This window comes from Enhydra lutris, unplaced genomic scaffold (assembly GCF_002288905.1).
Source record: "Enhydra lutris kenyoni isolate GAN:26980312 unplaced genomic scaffold, ASM228890v2 scaffoldscaffold12, whole genome shotgun sequence".
Classification (NCBI taxonomy): Eukaryota; Metazoa; Chordata; class Mammalia; order Carnivora; family Mustelidae; genus Enhydra; species Enhydra lutris.
Window position 1 is genome coordinate 6,668,456 of NW_019154096.1, and position 20,232 is coordinate 6,688,687.

Genomic DNA, 20,232 nt, shown 5'->3' on the forward strand with positions numbered 1-20,232 from the left:
CTTTCTTTTTTTATAAAGATATTTTTTATTTATTTGACAGAGAGAGAGGGGGGAGGTCACAAGTAGGCAGAGAAACAGTCAGAGAGAGAGGAGGAAGCAGGCTCCCCGCCAAGCAGAGAGCCCGACGTGGGGCTCGATCCCAGGACCCTGGGATCATGACCTGAGCCGAAGGCAGAGGCTTTAACCCACTGAGCCACCCAGGTGCCCCCGATTATTCTGAATAATAGATCCCAAAAGCCAAATCACGTCTGTCTTCCTTTCAGTTCCTTCAGTTCCTGGTTCATTAGGCTGGATTTTAGAAGATACGCTCTGGGCCATTTCTTGTTCTGCCTTTGTTGATTGCTTTACCATGCCATTTAGGATATAAGAATTTTGATTGCAGTGACTTACTGGGACCTCCCGAAACCAGCTATCTCCCCAATAACATTATTGAGAGGGTCATCTGGGACTTTTGAATGAAAGTCCCAGATGACAATAAAAATATTAAAATATATTACAATAAAAATATAAAAAATACAATAAAAATAACTGAGAATGGAAGAGAGATGGTAGAAAGATTTTTGGGGGATGCTGGCCACTGAGTTCACCTGTAACTTCAGGAAGTCTCCCCTGGCTAGAGCTCATGGTCTTCCTTTTATCTGAGCAGTCTGGTTCGTATTCACTGCGTCTGCTTGTTTAAAAATTCAACTTGTCCTTTGGGTCCTACTAGTATAAAGCAATGAAACACTCTTTCCTCTCCTTTCCAGATATTTTGTAGTGGGGCAGGGTGAGGACTGTAAGGGAGGGGAAAAGGGGTGGGTGGTTTAGGGTAATTCGCACCAGGAGCCACAGCAGACAGACCATGAAATTCTAGTGGCATAACCTGTTAAAGACTCGAAATGTGCACATTTCCCCCACACGCAAAGTCCCAGAAAAATCGAGTGGTCCTTTTGCTTTTGTGTGATTGGCCAGAGCTCTTCACAGGTCCCATCCTGCTAGGGAGATGGGGAAGTAGACGACTCTGGGTATTTGGTAAGCCCTTACCAATTCTTACCAATTCTGCCACAGGAGGGCAAGGTTTCTTCCTTTCATTAGTTCATGTGCATATGATGTGGGTGGCATATACCCAGGTTCACATGCACCCTATGTTTTAGTGTTGTCTTAATCTTATCGCACACACATGCACACACACAGAGCTTTGCATCTCTTTCCCCCTTCTCCTGACCATCACCGTCATCAGCTACAGCAGCGGGGTCAGGATTACAACCATCCTGCTCATCATAGTGGTAATCCATTCCATTCTTAGTGGAGATCATTGGTTGTGTTAAGCACTTTGGATGTGCTTACTTGTTCCTTTGGTTGTCAAATGGGCGGCAAATACTACAGTTATCATTATCCTACAGAAATGAACACTGAGGTTCCACTAGATTAAGCAATTTGTGTCTGAGTCTAGAGCTAGTACTCTAGCTGCTAAAACATAGGGCCTCTGTAGCACTTTCTTAAGGAGGTCCTAACACACTCTTATAGTCTGACTGGCTTAAAACAACAGAAATTGATTCTCTCGCATGTCAAGAGGCCAGAAATCCAAAATCAGCTGGCAGGGTTGGTTTCCCTTGGATGCTCTCAGGGAGAGTCTGTTCCATGTGTCCCCCAGCTTCTGTTGTAGACCCTTCTCTTCACATTGCCTGCTTCTCGATGTCTCAGGGCATCTCTCTGTTCCTTTCCTCTTGGTATGAGGACACCAGTCACTGGATGTAAGACCTAACCCAGGCCAATATGATTTCATTTGCTCTTTCCCTTGTTTATATCTCTAAAGACTATTTCCACATAAGGTCATGTTCTGAGGATCTGGTGGACGTGAATATGGTGGGGGGGGGGGCGCTGTTCAATCCACTACAGCTTCCTATATTGTATTTACCTCAAAGAATCCCATACTACTACATATCTTTGTGAACACTACCTTTGAATGGATGTACAATATTCTCCTTCCCCATTGGTGGACATTTAGGCTGGAGAGGGCTGCCATTAGTGCATAAGACCTTCGTGCACAGCATACACAGGCACTCCCTTCTCTGGGCTGACTGAGGTGCTGAGCTCTATGAGCCGGGCAAGGACTGGATTTCAGCCTCTGTTTACCCCTTTGGAACACATTCCTATGTAAGGCACAACCTTCATGCTGGACGTGGTGGCCCAGGTTGGAGAGAATGGCACTTGGGGTGGGTTTGTTACTGTTTTAGAATATGGAAGCAGCTCCATTTTCACATCTGGCTTTTCTTTTTCTGTTTTGGAGTAAGAAGCACAGAGTATCTGAATTAAAAGAGGCCCTAGAAAATGCCTCAGTGACCCAGGAGGAGAGAATACTTAGAATAGTCTATATTAATTTGCTCTGTATTGAGTCACAAAGCATAGTCAAAATTTATTACTGTTCAGTCTTAGGAAACAGAGACCCAGAAATTTAACTAACTGTGCTACAGACTGGAATAAAATCTCAAACCTCTGACCTTCCCTGGTACCTTGATTGTATCCTGCTAACCCCAGAAGGCCCTGCTTTAGCTGTGACCTAATCATTATTTAGAAGTGTTTATTTTATTAAAGATTTTATTTATGTATTAGAGAGAGAGAGAGAGAGAGAGAGAGCGAGTGAGCACATGAGCAGGGGGAGCAGCAGGCAGAGGGAAGGGGAGGAGGAGACTCCCCGCTGAGCAGGGAGCCCGACGTGGGGCTTGATCCCAGGACCCTGGGATCATGATCTGAGCTGAAGGAAGATGCTTAATGACTAAGCCACCCAGGCGCCCCTTTAGAGTTTTATTAATAGGGGCATATATATCCTTTTATATCCATATTCTAACTTCTTTTGAAATCACTTTCACCTTTCTTTTTCTCTTTTGAACTCTGCTTTGAAGAACATTTTTTTGACCAGATAAAATAAATTATGAGTGCAGCTTTCTTAAACTAAGAATGATTGCTTTTCTGTGTATCTCTATAAAAATTCATCTATTGCCATAGTACTTTGGTTGCTGTGACAAGCCTGACATTTCAATAGCACATATTCTAAAGGCCAGAGGAGGAAATATATCGCATCTTCTTATTCTGAAATATCAAATAACTTTTTCAAATACTTATTTTTTTCAGTTTCATAGAGAAAAAAATTCTGTTAATTTTCTAAGGCCTAAAATAAATGAAAGCAAACACATGAAAACAAGAAGAATTCAAGTCTTTAGTCTAATTAACAGATCACAATTTTCAGCATTTGCTTTCTCTCCAGATATTATTGTTCCTTGATGGTAGGGGACATACCTGATTCCTCTCTGTGTTCATTGGGGTTTAACACAATCCAACCACATGCTTGTCTACTAATAAATTCATGCTGATTGAATGAATAGAACAATTGCCATGTCCTGTCTCCCCGCCTTTACCCATTGTGCTGTGGCCAGATTAACTATCCATCCTCCAAACCTGCTATACCCCTTCCCATCCCCACGCCTTTGCTATGAATGAGTTTTCTCCAGTGATCCCCTTGCTAAGTTCTTACCCATCTCTGAAGACCCAGCTCAGATGTCCCCCCGCTGTGAAGCATTCCTCAAGGACAAGATGACGCCTTGTTCATCTCCATGTCTCCAGCGCCTGGCACAGAATCAAAGTTAATGAAATGTGTACTCAATGAGCCAGTGAATGAAACAGAGGAACAGAGCCAGTATCCCATGACAGATAAGAACTTGGGATTTGTGATCTGACAAACCTGGATATTCATGGACCTGCTTCTTGACTTACAAGGGGGTGGCCTTGGTCAGATTACTGCCTTGTTCGGAGGGGTCATTTCCTTAGCTTTACAATAAGGACAATGATAGCATTTGACTCAAAGCATTCTTGTTAGAATGAAATGAGATCCTGAGCATAAAATCCTTCACCTAATCAGTGCTAAATGATAGCCATTGTTGACAAAATTGTTCTATAGGTTTCCTTCACACTGGAGAGGTTGCAGTCTGGCCAAATGTGGCTGACCCTGCAGTCCTATCAGACGCAAGTATTTTGGTCCAGGAGCCAAGGAGCTGTCATGGCCTCTACCCCCTTTCCCTTCCAAACTAGATGGAGTAACACTGCAAAAACAGACTCCCAGCTACCTGGAAAACACTAGTTGACTAGAATTTTCTCTGGCACTTGAGTTTTAGGAGAAGGAGACAAACCACACACACACTCCAAAGAAACTAGGGTAAGGGTTTTTAAAATTTTTTTATTTTTTTAAACATAGAAACTCTGCAAGTAACTTCTAGGAGATGATCTTAGAATTCCCTTTAGCCTAAATTTCTGTCCCTTTACATCGTAACAAAGACATACCTTGGGGATTGAATTTTGCTTTAGACTGGTGATTTGGCCTAACGCTGTTTAAAAGAAAAATTCAAAATGGATGTCAACATGAAAAAAAAAACTCTTATGGAAATTTTCAAATATATGTCAATTTAGCATAATTAGCCTAATGAATCTCCACTCAACTCTTATTCTGCTTCAGTAATTAGCAATTCTCTGCCACTCTCTTCCATCCCTCCTCTACTTCTGGTTTGTTTTTTAAAAGACTTTTAAAAGCAAATACCAGGGGGCACCTGGTGGTTCAGTGGGGAAAGCCCCTGTCTTCAGCTCAGGTCATGATCCCAGGACTCTGGGATGGAGGCCCGCATCGCATCAGGCTTTCTCCTCAGCAGGGAGCCTGCTTCCCCGTCTCGCTCTCTGCCTGCCTCTCTGCCTACTTGTGATCTCTGTCTGTCGAATAAAAAAATAAAATCTTTAAAAAAAAAGGCAAATACCAGATATCAAATCATTTCACTCATAAATATTTCAGTGTGTAGCTCTATCCAGTAAAAACATAAAAAGAGTATAACTACAATCCCCTATCATAACCAACAAGATTAGCAATAATTTCTTAACATGATCTCAAACCCAGTCTATATTCAGTTTTCCCTGTTTGTACCAATAAAGAGTTTTCACAGTCCTTTTATTTGAATCGGAATCCAAAGAGTTCACAAACTACATTTGCTGCCTATGTGTTTGAAGGTTCTTCTCTGGTAACCATTCTTCTCCTTTTATCCTATGTTATTTACTTTTCTTCTTTTTTTTCAATTTCAGTTTTTTTAATTTGAGCATAGTTGACACACAATGTTACATTAATTTTAGGTATACAATGGAGTGATGCCATGTACAATATCTGTATGCCATGTGCTATGCCCATGACAAGTGTGACTCCCGTCTGTCACCATACAACACTGTTACAGAGCCATGGACTCTATTTCCTGTGCTGTGCCTTTCACACCAATGACTGATTCATGCCATGACTGGAATCCTGTGTCTTCTACTCCCTTTCCCCCATTTTGCACAGCCTCCCAATCCTTCCCTCTCATGCCCTTTACTTCTTTAAGAGTTTTTAAATTGATAAACATTTCACAAAACCATGGATGTAGGCAAGAGCTGGCAGCATTGGCTTAGACTCTCATAAGCAGCATGGTAGAGGTCACGGTCTTCCAACCATGCCTCCAGGTATCCACAGTTCATGCCAGTCGCCATTCCATCAACCAGCTTAACCCATCCATGTTGCCTGCCCAACTTTCATGGGCGTGGTGCTGGCCGTCTCTGACCTACATATACATCAGGTGGGCAATGAGGACTGAATCCTGAATGACAGCCTTGAGGGTTAGAAACATCCCTAGTCATTAAGTAAATGTTCAGCTTTGAGCGCTATTACTTTGGTAGGAATGTAAGCTGAGATGCTTAAAAAGCTTTCAGCAAGACTTACATCAATGAAGGATTTTTTTTTTTTTAACAAATCTTAAATTGGCCTGAGACTTTAGGAATGGGTGTCTCTCTTCTCTTGAACATTCATTCTAGTGAATTTGCTTTATAGCCCTCCATTCTGTAGGTCTCTTTTTCACCTGTGTGGAGGTTTGATCCTACAAAGGCCACTGGACAAGGTTTCCCGAGATGCGAACTTCAGTCTTGGGCTGCCATTTTGCGTCTCTGAGACACTTGGAGTGGAGGGAATGACTGTCTAGCTCTCAGGGTTGTTGTGAAGTTCAAGTAAGGTAACAGATGTGAAATTAGTTGGTAAACTGTGTAGCTCTACACTTAAATGAGGTATTACTATGCACAAGGATACATCAAATTATGTGTAATAGCCTCTTTCACACCTCTCTGTGCTTTCTTTGTCGTGCCTTTCCCCTGGAATGCCCTTAAGAATTAATTGCTAGTCATCTGCAGTCCCCAAACACTTTATGCCTATCTCTTTATAACATTTGCCACACTGTATTAAAGCCATTTGTTTACATTTTTGTCTTCTGCAAGATTCTGAGCATAAACTGAGTTTATTCTGTGCTTGGCACACAGCAGAACCTCAGTAAATGTCTACTGAATTAGATAGGATTGATTTTAATAATTATTATGTGCACCTGTCTTAAAGGACAGGGTCTGTGCCTATACAGCGTTTTAGCCATATCGTCTGGTCACTGACCAGTCTTGGGTCTTGTTAAATCTTGTGATACTGAGGAGGATGATGAGGATGATGATGATGACGACACATTTATAAAAATAGAGCTTTGTATTTTAAATTTCAGTAAATGATCAGACTTCTGGAGTATATGACTAGTCGTTTGGGCTCCCCAACAATGGAAGAACCTAAATGCGGAATGCCTCTTATTAAAACGAATTTCCTTTCCTGCTGGGGAAAACATAAGCTCCCAGTCATTGTTTTTGCCCCCATTGTCTGGCTCTTTATTCTTTTTACAGCTGGTTTGCCATCCACCCGGTCAGCATGAACAACAGCAATCATCTCGTCAATAGCGACAACGTGGGCTACGCCTCGTACCTTTTTGAGCAAGAGAAGAACAAAGGCTATCTACCTGGACAGGTGAGAATTTGGGTCATTGGAAGCATCTTCTTCACCCACTTATCACCATTCATGCCATGCTCAGAATAGCTGATTCAACTAATGAATCATTGAACATTACATCAAGAACTAGTCATGTACTATACAGTGGCTAACTGAACATAATAATAATAATATTAATAACAATAATAACAATAATAAAGAATAGCTGATTCACATCCTCAGTGTCAAGTGTTATCATGGACATCACATACTCACATGCTTGGAGAAGATTTCTCCATCCTCCCTGACAGGGAAAGAGAAATTAAAAATGGCTAACTGTGTCAAATACTACTTCTATGGATGGTTTCATCCAGTTATAGTTGGTTGGATAAGGAAGGACAAGTTCAGGATTTTGGCAATATGGAATAGTTTTTGACCAACTTGGAAATAGGATAAGTTGTGTTGATGTTTACTTCTGTTTTCAGAGCTACGGAGGTATTAAGCACCTTCTGAATAGTGTTAAGAACCCGACTGAGGGCAAGGTGATGCATCTTTTTCACTGGTTCGGATTTCCCTGTTAATGGCGAAATTCCTTTCAAGGAGTTTGTCTTACTTTCCTTCGCTAAGGCCAAAGTCAGAGACAGCCCTAATGCCCCAGACTTGTTTTTTTTTTTAACTTTGAAATGCAATGAGGGCTGGAATTAGAGAGGGGGCCAAAACTCAGTCCATGTACTTCAGAAAGCTGTGTAAATTACCGACTACAGACAGCTAGGTGGTGGTGGCGGGACCCTGTTCTGTTTGACCCTGGTGTCCAAGTCCCAAATGCAGAAGAATAGAAGAGGATGAGAGCCCCAGACCCTTGAGTAGAATAAATATCTAAAAGGTGTATAATGATATAAAAATTATTGGTTCCATGTACATTTGATATGATCTTTAAGCTCTTTGTTGACCCAATACTATTTTTTTTTTTTCCATTTGAGCTTGAGTTTTAGGGAAAAGAAAGGAAGTTTCTGTTTATGATTACTGGGTGCTAGGCAATTTGAGATAGGTTATCTTTTTGGTATAAAAAGAGACATATGATCTCTGACACCTGTTTTTCTCTCTCCCTAAGAAAACTGAAGACACTGAAAGTGGAATGGTAGACCAGCTAGCTGGATTGAGGTTAGGGTCTTGCACCACTCGGAAACGTTCTGTGTTGTTACTTCAGGTTGAAGGGATAAGAGAAAGGCTACACAGAGGGAGATCTGGGTGGTGGATGCTATATTTAGGTTCAATGTTGCCAAAGGAAGATCTGGATTCACTATACTGTTTTTAAGCCAGTAGGATATTTATTTTTCAAGGAAAATCTCTGAGCTCCAGATACCATATGAGAATAGCTTGATGAGTCAGCATTTTACAATTTGTTGTTGTAGGCTGTGTTCCTTGTCAAAAATGTTTCTGTTGTGGCACAGGTTTGAAACTCTCCTACTTGAAATGGCTTTATTGATCATTGGAATATCATGGGTAACAATATGTATGCAGATTGCTGTGTGAATTTTTTTCAGAAATTTTCTCAGAATGTTATACCTCCTCCTTTTAATTGTCTGCAAATGATTTTGAACAGTTCACCAGAGTGAACTGAATGTCTGCATTTTTAATGGACATCATTATGGGAAATAAGAAGAAATAAAAGACACTTGGATGTTTCTTTTGGCAGGGGCCGTATGTAGCAGCCTTCGCTTCATCAAACCTGGGAGACGTGTCCCCCAATGTTCTTGGCCCACATTGCATCAACACAGGAGAGTCCTGTGATAATGCCAATAGCTCTTGTCCCATTGGCGGGGTAGGTAATCGTGACATGAAATCTTTGTTTTTGTATCTCATATGCATTTTATGCTTAAATATCCATCATTAATTAATAATTATATTTTCCTCAAGTGTACACAGGCCTACCAACTGCTAGCTCTAGCTCTTCTCAGGAGCACCCACTAAATTATGATTGGATAAAATTCTAGTTTCCCATTGGACTGACCACTAAGTTTTTTGAATGGTGAGACAGTTAGCCAATGTCAGAGATACAATACCCTTCCCCAAACTTGGACAGTCTGGAACATTTCGCCTTGGCATTTCTGATGTTCTGAGTCAGTACCGAAATTGCCTGCCTGAGATGTTTTTCACTGATGATAATTTTACCAGATTTTTAAAAAAATATAAGATTGACATTTTAAAATTTTCTTTAAAGTCACAAACAAAAAATCTTGCTGTAAAAACTCACACGACATGGAAAACACAGACAGCAGTAGGAAGTGAGTCCTGTTCACTTCCTTCCCTGCCCACCTCCATGAAGAGTTATGACTGTCACACCTCTTCTCATGTACTCCTCTAAGTATTCATGGATAAAATTTTGTAACTTATTTATTGATTTTTTTATTGGTCTGGGATTTGAGTTTTCCACCTCATAGGTCTTGAAAATCTTCTTATGACCCTATATAGGTCTATGTGGTAGGTTTTTAAGACAACAAGAATGAGGGATGCCTGGGTGGCTCAGTCATTAAGCGTCAGCCTTCAGCTCAGGTGATGATCTCTGGGCCCCAAGATCAAGTCCCTCATTGGGCTCCCTGTTTGGTGGGAAGCCGGCTTCTCCCTCTCCCACTCCCCCTGTTTGTGTTCCTTCTTTTGCTGTCTCTCTCTGCCAAATAGATGAATAAGATCTTAAAAAAAAATGTAAAGACAACAAGAACGCGTGTATGTACCCTCATTTATTTAACTGTTTCCTTGACATGTTCATTTACAGGTTTTTTGTTTTTGTTTTTGTGGTTTTTTTTTTTTTTTTTTTGGCTTTGACCTGAGGAGAAGATGCTATTCTTTGTGTCTATAGAACATGTCACTGTGATATTCCTTTCATTAGACATCATTTCTGGTCTATTTCTTCTATTCTAGTCAATGCCACCCAATGAGTAGTATAGTTTTAACAATTACACCTTTTTATTATATATTACCATTTTTATATAGAAAGTCTGGCTTTGTTATTCTTCATTTGCAGAATTTCCACACATTATGAATTCACATTGAAGATTACTTGTTAAATTCCAAAATTCAGAGTTGCAATTCTTAAATAAATTCTGAGATCTATTTGCAATAGAATATTATGCATCAACTCAGTGTGTTGGGTTGGAATACTTAATGTGGGAAAAAGCTCAGAGTACATGATCTTGATTAAGAAAATCAGCATTTAATATCACATATTCTTTATGATTGTAGTTGTGGAAATAAATGGGTCCCAGTAAAAAGACAAAGTGAAACACACTGAATTGTTAACCCTGGTTTTTCTCTGTTTGGCATTATTACAGGGAGTGTTTATTCTGTTTATCTATTTATTGTTTTTATTCCATTTATACGCTTTTATTTTTTTTCTACCATGAACATACTTGGTAATCATAAAAAATTACAACAAAATCACACCCTCTCCCACAACAGAATTCTGTTTCTCTCTGTTCTGTTCCATCTGCTAGATTGACTTCCCTCATGTTTGCAAGATGGCAATCAGCACTAAGGGAAGGGTGTCCTTTTCTCCCCACATCTACGGCAGAAGAGAAAACCTCTCTTCTAACCATGGAATAAAAGTTCTTTTTGGTTTCGATTGGGTCAATGGAGGTACATACTCATTCCTGGACCAAAGCACTTGCTGGGGAAATGGTATGTGTTGATTGGCTTGAACTGGGGTTTCTGCCCAGTCTTCGGCAAGGCCTAGGGAATGGCCATGATCATCTTAAACTTATCTGGAACTGAAAACGGAATCATTGACTGTTAAAGAAGAGATGGCTTTCTGAACGAAATCGTGATTCGCTTAAGAAACTGAAAGAGGGCAATGTTGCAATGTCTTCTGCTTTAACACTGCTTCTTCAAGCAGATTTTTTCTTTAACTTTAGAAACTAGCTTTGATGTAAAAAAAAAGATATATGCTTGTTAAAAATTCAAATAATATTGAAAAGTTCAAAAAACAAAACAGGTAAACGAGAAGCTCCTAACACAGCTAACACAATTAACCTGTTAAAAATTTAATGACTGTCCTTACAGACAGCATTTTCTGTGTCCAGGCACTTATCTTCATGTAGAGTTGTTTATAAATGAGGTCCTACCATAAAGCTGTTCTGGAACCTGCTTTCTTGTTTCCAGTGAATATACTTGAAAACATCACTTAAACTAATGCCATAGTTTTCAGCCATAAATGAGTCCACCAGTCCCATACTGATGAGAACATTCTTTCCCTCCCTCTCTTCCTTCACACCCTCTTTCCCTTCTTTTTCTTCCTTCCATCACATAAACATGCTCTGGTCACTATTTGTGTTGTGTGTCGTACATATTTTCACATGCCTATGAGTCTCACTTAAGACAAATTCTTTTTTTTTTTTTTTTTTTTTAAGATTTACTTATTTATTTGGAAGGGGCAGAGGGAGAGAGAGGCTCTCAAGCAGACTCCCCTCTGATCACGGAGCCTGATGTGGGGCTCTGGGGCTCAATCCCACCACCCTGAGCTGAAACCAAGAGCCAAAGTTTAACCTAATGAGCCACCCAGATGCCCCTAGGACAAAGTCTTAGAAGTGAATTTGTTGTCAAAGAGAAAGACAGCACAGCCCCAGGGGGTACACATCAGTCCCTTCCCCTCCAACACCCCACTGCAGAGCGTGAGTGACAATTTCCCCAAACCCTCACTGATACCCGGTTTATCAGCCTTTCAGTCTTTACCAACACAACACTCCAAGAGTTCTCTTTTTGTAGTTTAAATTTATATTTAATTATTCATGAGATTGAAAATATTTTATGTTGAATGACCACTTGCACTTCTTTTTTGCAAATTACTTGTTTCTTTTTTTTTTTAAAGATTTTATTTATTTGACAGACAGAGATTACAAGTAGGCAGAGAGACACGCAGAGAGAGGGTGGGGAAGCAGGCTCCACACTGAGCAGAGAGCCTGATACAGGGCTCAATCCCAGGACCCTGAGATCATGACCTGAGCCGAAGGCAGGGTTTTAACCCACTGAGTCACCCAGGAGCCCCAAATTACCTATTTCATCTATATTCTATTGTGTATCCATTAGGATTTTTTTTTTTTGCTTTTTTCCCTCCCACCTCTTTTGAGATGTAACTTGATATACAACATTATATAATTTTAAGGTGTACAATGTGATAATTTTGCCACACATATAGGATGCTTTGACTGCAAATAAGAGAAAAACCCAACTCAATATGGATGAATCAAAAGATATTAAGAAGGTAGTCATCCATATTATCTTTTAATACTTTTTAATTTTCAATTATAATATTTAGCCATCTGGCCCATTTTAAAAGTATCTGGTATAAGAAGTGAAGTAGAGAGCCAGATTTATTACTGATTTTTCACAAAAGATCATATAGTTGTTCCAGTATAATTTTAACTGAGTTTCAATTTAAGGCAATCACAGGCAAGAACAAACACGTAGGAAGATATGCAGCCAGTGGGGAACTTTGCTTAGGTCTTAACTCAGATATTAGCTACTTGTACCGTCCCTGACAAATCATCCAACCCACCTGAGCCTCAGTTTCCTAATCTGTAAAGGTGCTCCTTGTTTATGGATAAAGAAGAGGTGGTCCATACATACAATAGAATATTACTCAGCCATCAGAAAGGATGAATACCCAACTTTTGCATCAACATGGGTGGGACTGGAGGGGATTATGCTGAGGGAAATAAGTCATGCAGAGAAAGTCAGAAGTATCATATGGTTTCACTTACTTGTGTAGCATAAAGAATAACACAGAGGACATTAGAAGAAGGAAAGGAAAAGTGAGTTGGGGGAAATTGGAAGGGGGAGATGAACCATGAGAGACTGTGGACTCTGAGAAACAAACAGAGGGTTTTAGAGGGGAGAGGGGTGGGAGGATGGGTTAGCCCAGTGAAGGGTATTAAGGAGGGCATGTATTGCACGGAGCATTGGGTGTTATACGCAGACCATGAATCATGGAACATGACATCAAAAACTAATGATGTACTGCATGGGGACTAACTGAACATAATAAAAAAAATTTTTTTTTAATTTTAAAAAGTAACAAAAAAAAGTTGCTACAATACAATTTCGGAAGACTTTCCCTGCTCCAATGCCATGAATGATTTTGCTTTACATAATCTGTAAATTGAGAGACTATCTGACCAGAAGTGCTAGCATGTGGCTTAGAAACTCCGCTGACTTAGCCTCCCTTGCAATGCCGCTTGGATCCTCAGCTTGGACCCTCGGCTTACCTCACCGCCCATCTGTCTTATCTCCCTGTCTTGCAGCCCAGCATGTGCGTTGCTATGGGACCCGGACAGGACATGCTCCGCAGCACGCAGATTATAGGACGGATAATCTATGAGAGAGCGAAGGTTAGCCGTGGGCCCCACTTCTTTCACCTTCATTTAACGTTGTTCTTTAAAACCCACCGACAGCATTCACGAGGAAGTCTTTAATGGTAAGAGGCAGCGAGAGCTTGTGCTGGCCATGGAGTTGGCTGGCACTGGCCCTCTAGGAAGGCTGCTTCCAACGGCATGCAGGAACGTCTCTCTGACGGCTCATCTGACTTCTTACAGGAAGTCTTTTTTAAAACCAAGGATTCGGGAAAACATCCTGTTTCCATCCAGGTGCCTGCCTCAGACGGCACGGTGATAGAGAGTGTAAAATTTCAGCTAACATGGAGTCTGGCAAGACCGGACTGATCCAGATTCTCTTGGCTTTTGCTGCCCTGTCTCCTGACTGTTCTTAATATCTTTGGTGACAAGGCCACACTGAGCAGGACTGCTCCCCATGCCTGCAATTTGCCTTCAGATTAGTTCCTAGTCTTCAATATGCCCCAAGTGTCCATCTTCTATTTTCTTCTCTTTTCTTTTTTAAGATATTTTTTGATGAGGAGTGAATCTGGTCTGCAGTGAGATTATGAAGAGTTGCTCTCTGCTTCTCCCTCTGTGAAATTGTGGCCCCATATTTTGCCTCCACTCTTCTGGAGGCAGATTTCTGAATGAAAAGATGGAGGGTGACTTCAAGCTGAGATCTCTCCCATGGTTGGATCTCTCTTCCTTTGCGTGGCTAACTCGTACCTTTGTTGCGTATGTGTGAGCCCATGCATGTGTTTCAGTAAATATTTTGCTCCGGGGTCCTGAAATGTCTCAGGAGCAATGAAGGAAGAACTAAAGCACCCTTAAAAACGTGAGGCACCAGCCAGCCTTATTGCTACAGTTTCTTTCTAATTACTGTGGTATTATCAGTGGATGGTTCTAGATTAATCGATTCTATTTAGCATTCGCCCCCATGACACAGTTTGGTGTCAGATGTTGTTACCGTTCTGGGCTTGGGAGTCACAGGGATTGTCCCACATTCCAGATTCTCTCAGTAAGGACAACCTCGCTCCTAATCAGGGAGGCAGCTGGTGTTACTGGGCTTTCTTACTTGGGCTTTCTCCAAGACCCCCCCCCACTTGGCTGTCAAATTGGGGATGGGAGACAGGCAGGTGTCAGGAAAAGGGGCATGTGGTAAGGTGGGACAAGCTGTTTCTAAAACGCTGACTCATATTTCCCATGAGATGGAAAAAGCATCAATTAACCCTACAGGAAAAAAAAGGAGGAACCTCAAAGGGTGGATGGTGGGGGAGTGCAGAGTCTTTCCAGCCACCCTTTGGTGCCAGCCCTGTCAGAGGACTCCCCGCTTCTGAGGGAGAATCCCTGAGGTTATGCTCTTATCCTGGCAAAGAGAGCCTCTTCCTCATCTTAAATTTTCTTGACTGTCTTTCAAGGGAGGACTTTTGTGCCACAGCCTGTATCACTAGACTGTCCCATTTGTGGGGGAGTGGACACAGGTCCAGGTCTCAGGGACGCGGGGCATCCGGGAAGCAATGAGGGTAGGCAGAGAGACCTGCGTGGGTAGTGGCCATTTTAAGCAGCCGACAAAACAAAACATGGCGGACAGATGCTTCTCCAAATGGTACTTATTGGGCACAGTTGGTACTATTCATTTGAGCTCTTTTGCTACTAACAGTAAGCCTGTGTGGGTTTTCTAGGAACTGTACGACTCCGCCTCCCAGGAGGTCACGGGACCACTGGTTGCAGCTCATCAGTGGGTGAATATGACGGATGTCACCGTCCAGCTCAACTCCACACACACAGTAAGTATCACTGAGTCATGCGATGATGACCCAGAGGTAAAGCTGTGGTCTGATCTCATGACTTACCGGAAGTTTAACTTCTTCTTGTTTGTGTTTACTTTGTATTTTTGTGTTGTTTTAAAACTCTCACCTTTAGGCAAAAACGTGTAAACCCGCACTGGGCTACAGTTTTGCGGCTGGGACCATCGATGGATTCGGGAACCCCAATTTTACGCAGGGTAAGGTGCCGTCAGATGAAATCTGTGGTTCCGGGTTCTGAAGCTTCAGGGTTTGGAAGGGTCTAATGGTCACCATGCATTTATGGTTTTTTACTGTTATTTTTAGACATGGGGGTGTGTGTGCTTTCCAGGTGTGTCCGTGGCATCCAGATTTCCCAGGGATGCGTGTCTCCTGGAACTTAGCTTCCACTGATTCAAACGGAATTGGAGACAGCTTCCCCTTGCATTTCAGTCTACAGATGGATGGTTTTTAACAGGTCTGGGACGAGGGTGGACTTGGGAGGAGTACAGAGTGGGATTGTCATTGTACCTTCAATGATAGGAGCTCGCTCTACCGTCTGCTAATGAATGCCTTTATGGAAGCCCAGAGTCCTCCAGGCAGAGGTCTTCAGGAGCCCAGACACAGGCTGCCAAGTCCTCTTTCTATGTGCATTTCCACAAATTTATGACAGAGGATTGTAGGCTTCCTACTTTCATCCTGATCATCTCCGTAGTAACATGCGCTGTGAAGTAGGGAAGATGGAAAAATATTTGAGTCCCACCTGTAGGAAACATTTCGGCTTCTTTCATTCCTGCTTTTTATATATTGTATTTTGGAACTGTTTACTGACAAAATGATGAATATAGTTGCAATTTGAGACATTTGCCTTATCTTTCCTGGTAATATTTCATCCTGGGTGGTCTAATTTCCTAGAATAGTAATTTTTAACAGCTTTATTGAGATGCATTCACATACTGTACAATGTACTATTTAAAGTGTACAACTCTGTGGTTTTTAGTATATTTTCAGATATAGGTAACCATCCCCATGGCCAATTTCAGAGAATTTTCTTCACCTCAAAAAACAACCCTGGACTCTTTAGCTCTCACAACCCCCTACCTTCATCTCCTCCAGATCTAAGCAATCCCTGATCTTTCTGTCTCTCTGATTTCTTATTCTGGACATTTCCTGTAAGTGGAATCATAAAAAATGTGGCATTTGTTAGCTCATGCTTTCGAGGTTTATCTGTGTTGTACAATTTATCAGTAGTTCATTCCTTTCTGTGGCTAAACCCTTTGACTCTTGCACAAATCCCATCTTCCCTACACTCTAGCCCCTGACAAACCATCATTTTACTCTCATTTCTATGATTTTGGCCACGTAGAAGCGAGAACCTCCAGTATTTGTTTTTCTCCATCCGATGATTTTACTGTTGCTTTCCAATTTCAATGCCTTTTCTTTCTTTTTCTTGCCTTATTGCTCTGGCTATGACTTTTTTGAAATTGGGGATTCAGGGGTGCTGACTGGTTAACAGGAAGACACACTATCATTCCTCTTTTGAGAGAAACTGTTATGTTTTCGACCAGAGAAATGGGCAGAGGCCTCTCTCCCTAAAACATGGCTCATGTTAAGATGTTACACTCTGGGACGGGCTCCCAGTCTTGGCAAACATGCGCAAACATGCCCAGCCTGCTGTGTTCCTTTGCAAGGAGTAGAATCTTATCAATAAGATTCAGAAGTTGAGACAGGCCAACTTTTCACCCTATAAACACCTTATACTAAAAGGGGGAGGGGAAGAAAGCACAAATAAGAGTTTAAGATATTTGAGTCCAGGTTTTTCAAATATGAAGAATTTTTAACCAATCCATTCTTAAATTTTAAAATTCTTGACATTATAGAACTGGAATCTACTAACATCTACTCTTACCTTTCTTAGTGACAAACAAAATTCAAAAGCCAAAAACCCAAAGCAAAACTAAAAACAGCTCTTAGTTTGTTTTTTTTTTTTAAGATTTTATTTATTTATTTGACAGAGAGAGAGAGAGATCACAAGTAGGCAGAGAAGCAGACAGAGATAGAGGGGGAAGCAGGCTCCCTGCTGAGCAGAGAGCCCGATGTGGGGCTCAATCCCAGGACCCAGAGATCATGACCTGAGCCGAAGGCAGAGGCTTAACCCACTGAGCCACCCAGGTGCCCCCAGCTCTTAGTTTTATTAATTGTTTCAATTGTTTTTCTGGTCTCTATTTTATTCATTTCTTCTTTGATCTTTGTTATTTCCTTCCTTCTGTTAACTTTGGGTTTTGTTTTTCTTTTTCTAGTTCCTTGGGGTGTAAAGTTAGGTTGCTTATTTATTATCTTTCTTTTTTCTGTTCTTTTAAAAAAAAGACGTATTTATTCATATTAGGGAGAGAGAGAGAGAGAGAGTCAAGCATGGTGGGGAGGAGCAGAGGGAGAGGGAGAGCAAGAATCTCAAGCAGAGTCTTCACTGAGCGCGGAGCCTGACACAGGGCTCAATCTCATGAGCCTGAGATCACAACTTGAGCTGAAACCAAGAGCTGGACACTTAACTGACTGCCCCCCAGGTGCTCCTCTGTTTTTCTTAATGTAGGGGTTTAGCATTATAAATTGTCCTCTCAGAACTTCTTTTGCTGGACCCCATATGTTTAGGTAGATTGTGTTTCTAATTTTATTTGTTTTGAGTTATTTGTCATTTCCCTTTTGATTTCTTCTTTGATGCATTAGTTCTTCAGTAATGTGTTGTTTAATCTCCACATATTGGTGAAGTTTCTAGTTGTCCTCCTATTATTGATTTCTAGTTTCATCACCAAAAACAGCTGGTATTATTTCAGTCTTCTAAATTTGCTAAGGTTTGTTTTGTTACCTAATGTATGATCTCTCAGATGGAGGGTGTTGTGTGCACTTGAGAAAAATATGTATTCTGCTGTTGTTGGATGAGATATTCTGTATATGTCTGTTGGGTTCATTTGGTCTAAAGTGTGGTTCAAGTCCAGTGTTTCTTTGTTGATTTTCTGTCAGGGTGATCTCTCTATTGTTGAAAGTGGGATAAAAAGATCCCTACTATTTTTGTATTGTTCATTTCTCCCTTCATATCCTTTCATCTTTGTTTTATATATTTAGGTGTTCTAACATTGAGTGCAGAAATATTTCCAATTGTCATATCACCTTGATGAATTGACCCCTTTATCGTTATATAATGACCTTTTTTGTCTCTTGTTCAGTTTTTTATTTAAAGTCTATTTTTTCAGATATAAGGATGCTTCTCCTCAGTTTTGGTTTCAATTTGTATGGAATATATTAATCCAACCTTTCACTTTTAGCCTATGTATATTCTTAAAGCTGAAGTGAACGAACTCTTGTAGGCTGTATAAGGTTGGGTCTGCCCCCTACCCCATTCAATCACTCTATACCTTTTGTATGGAGGATTTAATCCATTTCCATTTCAAGTAGTTAAATAAAGGTTAGTACTTACTAATGCCATCTTATTAATTGTTTTTTGGCTGTTTTGTAATTCCCTTGTTCTTTCTTCCTCTCCTGCTGTCTTCCTTTATGATTTGATGATTTTTGGTAGCACTGTGCTTTGATTCTTTATGGTTTGCATATCTACTATAGGTATTTGCTTTTTGATGACCATGAGGTTTACATAAAACATCCTGTAGTTATGACAGTCTATTTTAAGCTGATAACGTAACTTTGATTGCATGCAAAAGCTATTCTTTTATTTCCTCTTCTCATATCTTATGTGTTTTGATGTCATAATTTACATCTTTTTTTTAAGATTTTATTTTATTTTATTTGACAGACAGAGATCACAAGTAGGCAGAGAGGCAGGCAGAGAGAGAGGAGGAAGCAAGCTCCCTGCCGAGCAGAGAGCCCGATGCGGGGCTCGATCCCAGGACCCTGGGATCATGACCTGAGCCAAAGGCAGAGGCTTTAATCCACTGAGCCACCCAGGCGCCCCTAATTTACATCTTTTTATATTATACATCCATTAACAGATTATTGTAGCTTTAGTTATTTACTTTTTTATTTTTAAAAATATTTTTATTTAATTTTTGACACAGAGAGAGATAGCAAGAGAGGGAACACAAGCAGGGTGAGTGGGAGAGGGAGAAGCAGGCTTCCTGCCAAGCAGGGAACACTACGTGGTGCTCACTATGGGACCGTGGGATCAATACCCGAGCCAAAGGCAGACATGTAATGACTGAGCCACCCAGGTGCCCATAGCTTTAGTTATTTTTTATACTTTTGTCTTTTAACCTTCATACTTGAGTTTAGTGATTTATATACTACCATTAAAGTATTACAGTATTCTTAATTTAATTATGTACTTACCTTTACCTGTGAGTTTTATACTTTCATATCTTTTATGTACTATTAGTATCCTTGTATTTTAGTTTGAAGAACTCCCTTTAGCATTTTCTGTTCCATAATTCATGTAGGCTTCCTTCACTCTTTTTTATTTTTATTTTCCTCTTCTGATTGGATAATTTCAAATGACTTGTCTTTGAATTGACAGATTATTTCTTCTGCTTGATCAAATCGGCTATTGGTGTGCCTTACTGTGTTGTCATTTCATTCGCTATATTCTTCAGCTTCAGAATTTCTATTCTTTTTAGTGATTTTGTCTGTCTATTGAACTTCTCATTTTGTTCATATATTATTTTCTTGGTTTTGTTGTCTAACTGTGTTCTCTTCTAGTTGTTGAGCTTTAAAAAAAAAAAAAATTTCAAGGGGCACCTGGGTGGCTCAGTCAGTTAAGCCTCTGCCTTCAGCTCAGGTCACAATCTCAGGGTCCTGGGATGGAGCCTCCCATGAGGCTCTGGCTCAGTGGGAAGTCTGCTTCTCCCTCTCCCTCTGCTCCTTTCCCCTGCTTGTGCTCTCTCTCTCTCTCTCTCAAATAAATAAGTAAAATCTTTTGAAAAATTATTTCAAATTATTTGTCATAGATCTCCATTTCTTTGGGATCCATTATTGGAAAACTATTGTGTTCCAGTGGTGGTATCGTTTCCTTGACTTTTGCTGTTTCTCGGAGCCTTGAATTTTGTCTGTATATTGGATAAAGCCACCTCTTTTAGACTTTGCAGACTGGTTGTCGGGGGAAGGACCTTTACCCTCGGGGGTTATGCAGTGATATAGGATGGGCGAGCCGTGGTAGTTCCAGATCCAGGGTAGGGCAATTGGCGTAGTGTCCATGCAGTCCTTTTTAGCTTAGGTCAGCACCGGTAAAGATCACATGGGTCCTCAAATGCCAAGG

At 40.8% G+C, this 20,232-nt stretch overlaps 1 protein-coding gene across 1 annotated transcript in view; it reads left to right on the forward strand.

Annotated features, from left to right (window-relative positions):
- Positions 1-20,232, forward strand: part of LOC111145321 (N-acylsphingosine amidohydrolase 2) — a 64,381-nt gene that overhangs the window by 21,848 nt on the left and 22,301 nt on the right. The window contains exons 7-11 of the mRNA XM_022500158.1: positions 6,748-6,868; positions 8,526-8,651; positions 13,123-13,209; positions 14,874-14,978; positions 15,115-15,196. Of these exons, the coding sequence (XP_022355866.1) occupies positions 6,748-6,868; positions 8,526-8,651; positions 13,123-13,209; positions 14,874-14,978; positions 15,115-15,196 (521 nt within the window). The remainder of the gene's footprint in view (positions 1-6,747; positions 6,869-8,525; positions 8,652-13,122; positions 13,210-14,873; positions 14,979-15,114; positions 15,197-20,232) is intronic.